Source organism: Oncorhynchus clarkii, chromosome 4 (assembly GCF_045791955.1).
Source record: "Oncorhynchus clarkii lewisi isolate Uvic-CL-2024 chromosome 4, UVic_Ocla_1.0, whole genome shotgun sequence".
Lineage (NCBI taxonomy): Eukaryota > Metazoa > Chordata > Actinopteri > Salmoniformes > Salmonidae > Oncorhynchus > Oncorhynchus clarkii.
This window is the reverse complement of record NC_092150.1, coordinates 26,356,341-26,365,839: the sequence shown is the minus strand read 5'-3', so window position 1 is coordinate 26,365,839 and position 9,499 is coordinate 26,356,341. Positions and strand designations below refer to the sequence as shown.

The following is a 9,499-nucleotide window of genomic DNA, read 5'->3' as shown; positions in this document are numbered from 1 at the left end:
ATTCTACTATTGTAACTTGCAACAAACAGTACGCTGTGTTTTTGTCCTCCGGTGCCTAGCTAGCTAAAATGGTTCCTTTCCTAAATTAGCCATGGATGGAGATAGGGATTTGGACATGTGGTTTTACTTCATTCTCTGTACTGGTCAATGATTATAACGGCGATTCTGATCCAACCATAAATTCATACATTGTGACCCTGGCCTGAGGATGGAAGTTCAATATGTAGCTAGATGTAGAAGGCTAATGTTAACTAGCTGGCTAATCGTTGCCCCTGAAAAGGAAGTTAGGCTAGCGAGTAAGCATTTTAGCCAGGTAGGCTAGGACAACAAAAAATAAAAGCGTGTTTTGTATGACAGTCATAGACCGTTTCGGCAACATGAATGGCATTGGCATTTCTCTACAAGTAGTGTGAGTCAACATGTTTTTTCTACTTACACACACAGAAATTAGTACTATGGACAGTCACATGATATTTAACTTACATGGATTGGACTAAATTGTTTTAGGAACATTTTAGTTGTCACTGTATTAGACTAAGCATAGGTGATTTGATGATGATGAAATATTGAAGTTGAAATGGTGCTGGAATAGTGGAGTGGTGTGTTAGCTGTGGAAGTGCCCATGGTGCTGGAGATCAGAGGTGTCCGGTGAGAGAAAGGCAGGTTAAGGTTGCCAGGATCAGAGTAGTACAGAATGTATTGTATGCTGAGGCAGTGAAGAGAGTAGGAGAGGGAGATCGGTACAGGGTGAGATCCTGAGAGGATCCCTGTCAGTAGGCAGAGAGGCCAATAGAGAGTGATATGAATAATAATGTGATTCAGTAAGGTGGGTTGCTTCGCATTCATAGCTATGGTTGTCAACTGTACTACTGAAATGGAACATAAGTCACAGAAAATAGAGGTTGTGGTGGCAGTGGCAGAGAGGTACTTGGGATTTTGAGGTTTTACTGTAGAAGAGTTCCAAAGAGTGTTGAGTGGTAGTGTTCTGTCCTCCCAGGCCGTTGGCCTGGTGTAGGATTAAATAGTGGAATGGTGGTAGTGTTTTTTTAAATGAGGGCTATTAGCTGCCAGGGTAATTTTTCCTTTTTCTCAATTTTGTATCACCAAAGATCTTTTTAAACCATCACCACGGAATATGGATTGCACAGTAGGTGGCAGCATACACCTTTCACATTTTTTTGCGGACCGCCATAACTATAGAAGAAGAAGAAGATCATTTATACCAGCGTCGTAGCAAAGACACCGCGACTATATACTGGATATCTAGCAACAAATAGCTACCACCAATTTCTTATGCTATCGCATGTTTGGATGTTAATGACTTATATCGTCAGCTAAGGACAGGTTTAGCTAGCTAGGTTGTTTTTACACATTTTCCAATAGGGTATCGAGATGCTAACTAGCTAATGTCATCAAGCCATAAATTGTGACCCCCAGACATACAGAAGAATCGGGGCTCACTGAGGCCGGTCTGTCAGCTTGCTAACAGGGATTTGCTACGGAAGCTAACACAGAATAGCCAGCCATCCAAATCGTGGACAATTGACTAGTACCGCATTCTGTAGCTAGCTAGCTTGAGAGACAGACAGACAGACATCTAGCTAGCTAGCTAAAGAAGAGCGTCTGTCATTTATTGACAGACCGGCCGGTTGGGCTAACATGGAGACATCGGGGAGAATAGCAACCACGCCAGACGCCCTCGACTTCACAGTGGAAAACGTGGAGAAGGTAAGAATCTTTTTGTATAGACACATTCTCCAATCAAGCATGTATAATCATACTAATAATCACAATATCAAATGTGTGTGTAGCCTATGTGGGTCTCTAATGTATTTATATGGTGGCTATGATGGCTATTTATATGGTAGCTATGATGGTGGCGGGTCTAGCTACAACATACTGTGTATCCTGACGTGAATTAACAGCTACTAGATAGAAAGCTACTTAACAGTGGTGCCACAAACGCGTTGTATTTTGTCCCTGCAGCTGCAGTCTGCGTTCTGTCTTTGCTTGCTATTACCCTGACTAATCTAAACCAATATGACTGGAGGGCTTAATTGTTGTCTCTCTCTGTAGTTGACTGTAAGGATAATACATCCATCCTCTGTCCTCCTCTCACCCGTCTGTGTGAGACACTACATAATCCAAACCACTCTTGAGTCTTAATAAGGTTGTTGTGATCGAATGTAGGCTAGAAGAGAAGGGTGTTGTGGAGTGTTTTGTGAATATACTGCAGGATATCAAAACAACAGTAGATCTGAAACTGTGGTCTTTGGTTTAGAAGTCTAGAATGGGAATCAGAAGGAGAAGCAAGGCACTCTTCATAGTGTTTGAAATGCCTTTTATTTCTGACATGAGGTGTTTCAGTGTGGTCTTTGTCAGAGAATGAGACATGGGAAACCATCACAATGTTTTAAATCAATTAAATGTAATTTCTCTGATAATGTAATTTCTAGTAGCCTATGTAGTGTTACATCTTCCTAACGTCTCATACACACACTATCCATTCCTCTTCATCTGTCACTGACTGACAAGTGGTAGGATTCATCATCAGTAGCCTATTTTTGAAAATCTAAAAGGTGTTTTAATGAATGCACAGAGGCTTGTGTGTGTGTGTGTGGTCCGACTGTATATTCCGCCACAGGGAACACCCGGTTTTGATAGGCACGATTAACAGTAGCTGGCAGGTCCGACTCGCTTGCTTACAGCTGCACTAGTGCCGGACAGGCTTCCTGTGTAGATTAGGACACCGAGTGGCTGGCAAAAGATAATGGCTTGGAAAACGTACCATTAATCCAGGGATGACAGATGTGTTGTACTCAGAATTGTGCTATTATCTCCTTCCTTCACTCAGTTCTTATTTTTTGTGTGATTTATTTTTGTACTTTTAAGTATAGACAGACCTGCTGCTGTGATTTTCACACAACATTATGCCACCAGCCACCTGTCTGTGTCTCTCTTGTCTGTGTCTAAACTCTGTCCTAATGAGAAATATAAAATGTGTGTGTGTTACAGTCCATTACTGGCTAACTGCTGTGCAGTGAAAGTCTCAGCTAATGACTAGTCGGCTGGGATAAGAGTTGTCAGAGGGGGGCGGAGGGGGAAAGAGAAATATGCAGACTATTCTGATACTGGAGGTCATTATAGCCACCAGCCAACTTTCTCCATCTGTCTTCTAAGGTGTGCATGTGTGCGCAAGGATGGCGTTAGATTTGAGAAATCAGCATTTTCAAAAAGCAGACCATAAAAAATACGCTTTTTGCACAATATCACCTGCATGTTTTTTGCTGTTAGTGCATTCGGAAAGTATTCAGACCCCTCAACTTTTCCCACATTTGGTTACATTACAGCCTTACTCTAAAATTGATTAAATATATATTTTTTAAAATCTTCATCAATGTACACACAATACCCCATACTGACAAAGTGAAACAGGTTTTTAGAAATTGTCAAATGTATTAAAAATAAAAACAGATGCCTTATTTACATAAGTATTCAGACCCTTTGCTATGAGACTCGAAATTGATCTCACGTGCATCCTGTTTCCATTGATCATTCTTGAGATGTTTTTACAACTTGATTGGAGTCCACCTGTGTTAAATGCAATTAATTGGACATGATTTTGAAAGGCACACGCCTGTCTATATAAGGTCCCGTAATTGACAGTGCATGTCAGAGCAAAAACCAAGCAATGAGGTCGAAGGAATTGTCTGTAGAGTTCCGAGACAGTATTGGGTCGATGGACAGGTCTGGGGAAGGCTACCAAAAAATTTCTGCAGCATTGAAGTTCCCCAAGAACACAGTGGCCTCCATCATTCTTAAATGGAAGAAGTTTGGAACCACCAAGACTCTTACTAGAGCTGGGCACCCAGCCAAACTGAGCAATCGTGGGAGAAGGGCCTTGGTCAGGGAGGTGACCAAGAACCTGATGGTCACTCTGACAGAGCTCCTCTGTGGAGATGGTTGTCCTTCTGGAAGGTTCTCCCATCTCTGCAGCGCTCCACCAATCAGACCTTTATGGTAGAATGGCCAGACGGAAGCCATTCCTCAGTAAAAGGCACATGACAGCCCGCTTGGAGTTTTCCAAAAGGCACCTAAAGGACTCTGACTATGAGTAACAAGATTCTCAGGTCTGATGAAACCAATATTGAACTATTTGGATTTATCTCGAAGTACTGAGTAAAGGGTCTGAATACTTATGTAAATATGATTCTTAATTTCATTTTTCATTTCTAAAAACTTGTTTTTGCTTTTTCCTTATGCGGCATTGTGTGTAGATTGATGAGGGGAAAACCCAAACACTATTTGGCTAGCAGCCACACAAGTAAATGAGCTTATAATGAAAAGGCAAGGTATTTTTTGCAAAAGTGATATATGGCAGTCAAATTTCAAATGTTTATCATAGAAAGAATGTAGCAATTTCCCAATTTTTTGCTGGAAGTTAATCTTGTTACCAGAGAAGAGTTGGCTCCACTGAGAAAAGTACAGGAGAAATGTAGCTACAGTCAGAGCGCTGTCTGCTGATTGAATGCTCGTTTGTGAATCAGAGTGAAGAAGTGCAACTGAAGCACAAAATTATTCCCATGCCGAGCAGAAATGACAGAGGCATCTTAGATCTGCGTTTACAAAAAGAAGTAAGATATTTGTAATGCACTTTTCTTTTTTTTCTGCGTGAGAAATGCAGAATTCTGAGCTAACGTGTGTGTCTGAGTCTGACAGGTTTCTGTAATGAATCTCCATGTTGCTGGGTGGCCAGGGATAGGCTTGGGCAGTATACTGTATCGGGGTATTTTAAACAAAAAATTGAATATTTATAACTACTTTTTAAGTAAATACCTGTCAACTTGTGCAATATGTTAGATGAAAAGATTGTTCTTCATCTTACCTGTCACACACTTTTTCATAATGAAGCTTACCGGTGGTCCGGTCACGTGGTGTTTGTTTAAAAGTGTACAACAACAGAGACCGGAGACTTGTCACTCACTGTTGTGCAGCACATGCCAGGTTATCTAGTTACAGTATGGAATTCACAGCTAAATGTTTGCCAGCTAGATATCTTACAACTATTACATTAACTGTCTAAAGTGTGTTATTTTTATTGAACCTTTATTTAACTAGGCAAGTCAGTTGAGAACATTCTTATTTACAATGATGGCCTACTCCGGCCAAACCCAGGCGACACTGGGCCAATTGTGCGCCGCCCTATGGGACTCCGAATCACAGCCGGATGTGATGCAGCCTGGTTTCAAACCAGGGACTGCAGTGACGCTTCTTGCACTGAAATGCTGTGCATTATACCTCTGTGCCACTCGGCTAAATGCTCTGCTGTTGTGCATTTGGTTTGCTAATTTAGTAGCTAGTTAGCTATCTAGCTTAGGGCTGGGGGGTATACTGTATTTTCTGATATACCGGTATTGATGCACTGACCAGTTTGGGTTTTTACTTTACCTTCTTTAACAGTATTTTAATGTTTGGTTTGTTAAATGTAATACACTGTGTGTAACATCCATTTTTATAGTTTACTTTGCTACTTGAGTCATCGCTTGAGTCATCGCGCTCTCTCTCTCTCTCTCTCTCCATGCCGCTTTCCACACAGACCTAGCCCCGCCCCTGTCTCTTAAGGAGCGCATTTGTTGTTCCCCGACCACGAGACACTTGCGTTCAGTCTGCATGGTCAATACAGCACATGCAACAATGTTGATGACAATGATCCTGTTTTCACTTTGCTTCTTAATATAAATCCACTAGCGTTCTGTAATTACACTGTTAGTTTGTTTCTTACATCTGCAAACCGATAGTCTTTTCTTTACAAGTCCTAAATCTTGTTATCGCTGGCTAGCTAATTAGCTATTCAGGCAGCTAATACCAGTGATGGTGTAGAGCTAAATCAGCATGTTTGTGTAACAGTATCTTCTAAATCAGAGGAATATGCAAATCGTGAATATGTTAGCTACATGAAGTAGCTAAGAGAGAACATTCAATGTAGCCAAAGATTAGTGTCCCACAGGAAACAACATTTTGGTTCCAACCCTGTTACAATAACTCCTCCCTGGCATTTTCATCCATTGTCATGTCAATCAACACTGTATTCAAAGTGCCCACTATTATATTCGAACTATGAATTAGAAGAATCATTCTATTTCTATTATTCCAAGTGTTTTGAGCTAAATCGGAAGTCAAATCGAAATTATAACAACGGTGCCCCATTTCAGAAACTAGGCGTATGTCGCAGGTCATGATTTCACAGGATAGCCGTTTGAACGTAAAAAATGTTTTTATCAAAGCATGTTTTTTGGGGAGAAATGCTTTCTCGAACATTTGAACTTTCACGTGCCTTTAATAACAAACTTGTATGCCATCTGTAAATACGAATATAATTGTTAAATTACGAGCCTAGTTGGGTTAGCCACAGAAAAATACAGCAACCTTCCCTCTAGCCACGGTTGGCTGAGATAACGAGTGGGCTGGAAATGCCGACAGATGAGTTTGGATTGGTCTGCCATATAGCATGCTTCTGTCTATTTGAGCTGGTCAGTATGCCTAGGTAATCCTGTCTAACGTAGCTTTTTTAAAGATATTGTGTATTAAAACTGCATAAGTGATGCTCACCACTTTCTGGAGGACTGAGTTTTGAAATCATCAGTGGAATTCGAGTATGATAGCTTCAGGATTACATCTTCAAACTAAGGGCAACCATGAATGATGTTTCGGTTAAGATAGTCAGGCTAGCTACATTATCAGATATTACATGTTTCTATTGTTGACAAAGAACCATTTACTTGGCTAGCTATAGCCTAATGTTAGTTAGCTAACATTGAACCTATTTGGTTAGCTACCTGCAGATTTATGCAGGGTCGTAACGTTGTGATTATGGTTCATTGTTTTTCTAGCTAGCTACATGTCTTAACAAAAGAGTCTACTATGGAACCATTTCGGGTGCATTCGGAAATTCAGTCTGGCCGTCTCCTCCGATTTCAGAGCACTCTTTTGAGTGTGTCAGAGAGCTCAGAATAAATGATGAATTTATGAACTCTCAACACCTGTTGAATATGGCTTGTGTCAGTGAACTCATCGGCCAGGGCGTCCGCTGTGCGCTCTGAATGCAAAACGCTCTGAATTTACGAACAGACAATCTGACAGCACAGTTGCAATCACCAACGCTCTGGATAACATAATAGCCTAACCAGCTCTGCTAGGACGAGTAGTAATCAGTGAGCTGTTCTCTCTCACTTAGATGTCTGGAATAGAGGTTGACTGATTATGATTTTTCAACGCCGATACCAATTATTGGAGGACCAAAAAAGCCGATACCGATTAATCGGCCGTTTTTATTTATTTTTTATTTTTATTTATTTGTAATAATGACAATTACAACAATACTGAATGAACACTTATTTTAACCTAATATAATACATCAATGAAATAAATAATGAAACCTGTTCAATTTGATTTAAATAATGTAAAAACAAAGTGTTGGAGAAGAAAGTAAAAGTGCAATATGTGCCATGTAAAAAAGCGAACGTTTAAGTTCCTTGCTCCGAACATGAGAACATATGAAAGCTGGTGGTTCCTTTTAACACGAGACTTCAATATTCCAAGCTAAGAGGTTTTAGGTTGTAGTTAATATAGTATTTATAGGACTATTTCTCTCTATACCATTTGTATTTCATATACCTTTGACTATTGGATGTTCTTATAGGCACCATAGTATTGCCAGTGTAACAGTATAGCTTCCGTCCCCCTCCTTGCCCCTATCTGGGCTCGAACCAGGAACACATCGACAACAGCCACACTCGAAGCATCGTTACCCATCGCCCCACAAAAGCCGCGGCCCTTGCAGCGCAAGGGGAATAACTACTCCAAATCTAAAAGTGAGTGACGTTTGAAACAATATTAGCGCACACCCAGCTAACTAGCTAGCCATTTCACATTGGTTACACCAGCCATTAGGCTTATACGCTTGAAGTCATAAACAGTGCTGTGCTTGCGAAGAGCTGCTGGCAAAACGCACGAAAGTGCTGTTTGAATTAATGATTACGGACCTGCTGCTGCGCAGTCAGACTGCTCTATCAAATCAGACTTAATTGTAACATAATAACACACAGAAATACGAAGCCTTTGGTCATTAATATGGTCGAATCCAGAAACTATCATTTCAAAAACAAAACGTTTATTATTTCAGTGGAATACGGAACCGTTTGGTATTTTATCTAATGGGTGGCATCCCTAAGTCTAAATATTCTTGTTACATTGCACAACCTTCAATGTTATGTCATAATTACGTAAAATTCTGGCAAATTAGTTCGCAATGAGCCAGGCAGCCCAAACTGTTGCATATACCCTGACTCTGCGTGCAATGAACGCAAGAGAAATGACACAATTTCACCTGGTTAATATTGCCGGCTAAACTGGATTAGTAGTTATAACTAGTGATTATGATTGATTGTTTTTTATAAGATGCGTTGAATGCTAGCTAGCAATTTACCTTGGCTTCTACTGCATTCGCGTAACAGGCAGGCTCCTCGTGGAGTGCAATGGTTAGAGCGTTGGACTAGTTAACTGTACGTTTGCAAGATTGGATCCCCTGAGCTGACAAGGTGAAAATCTGTCGTTCTGCCCCTGAACAAGGCAGTTAACCCACAGTTCTTAGGCAATCATTGAAAATAAGAATGTGTTCTTAACTGACTTGCCTAGTTAAATAAAGGTATAAAAAGTATATATATATATATATATTTTTTTTTTAATCGCAAATTGGCGCCCCAAAATTCCGATTTCCGATTGTTATGAAAACTTGAAATCGGCCCTAATTCATCGGCCATTCCGATTAATCGGTCAACCTCTATTCTGGAAGTAGCTAGCAAGTTAGCTTGGGTGCTTGACTGCTGTTAGTACATTTCGGGTCAACCCTTAAAGAGATGGTTGTGGCTTAAGAGGGTGTGAACGATGCTAAATGGGTGTAGACAAAGGTCTCTCCAATATTATTACCAAAACATTCATAGGTCATTTTCTCAAAAGTGAGTTTACAAGTTTATCAACATTCTAAGCAAAATTACTTTCCCATTGTTCCTCAACTGTAGTAGTGTATAATATTCAATTTTGTGTCTCTGAGCCTCTACTTTTATCTAATGTAAAAAAATAAAAAAATAAACTTCAAATTTTGCTACATAAGACCGATTTTGAACCGGTCGGTCACATTGGGTTAAAAAAAAAAGACTAGATTGGTGTCCTATATCGTGCAGTCCTATGTGGCAGTGTGGAAATGATCTCAAATGAGTGCAGAAATTGCTGGAATTGAGACTTTTTTTTTATGCTGTTTAATTAATCTTCAATCAGAATGGAGAAAGACCCATTGAAATCACTTACAATGTATGTCTTGCCACCCTAGGGTCACGCACTACTCCTAAAGCAAATGTAGAACTTATTTTTATTCTGTGATATGTAGTCCATATCGCTCCGCCCTAATCTAGCTAAGTGCTTAGATTCTTGCAAAATCAAGCTT

General features: G+C 40.2%; 1 protein-coding gene across 2 annotated transcripts in view; it reads left to right on the top strand.

The window, feature by feature from the left end:
* The first annotated feature begins 1,187 nt into the window (after window positions 1-1,187).
* LOC139406647 (importin-13-like) overlaps window positions 1,188-9,499 on the top strand; it is a 66,791-nt gene continuing 58,479 nt past the window's right edge. For both annotated transcript variants that reach the window (XR_011634011.1, XM_071149485.1), the window contains exon 1: window positions 1,188-1,728. Coding sequence is in view for 1 of the 2 variants with exons in the window: in XM_071149485.1 (XP_071005586.1) it covers window positions 1,660-1,728 (69 nt within the window). In the remaining variant the exon portion in view is untranslated. The remainder of the gene's footprint in view (window positions 1,729-9,499) is intronic.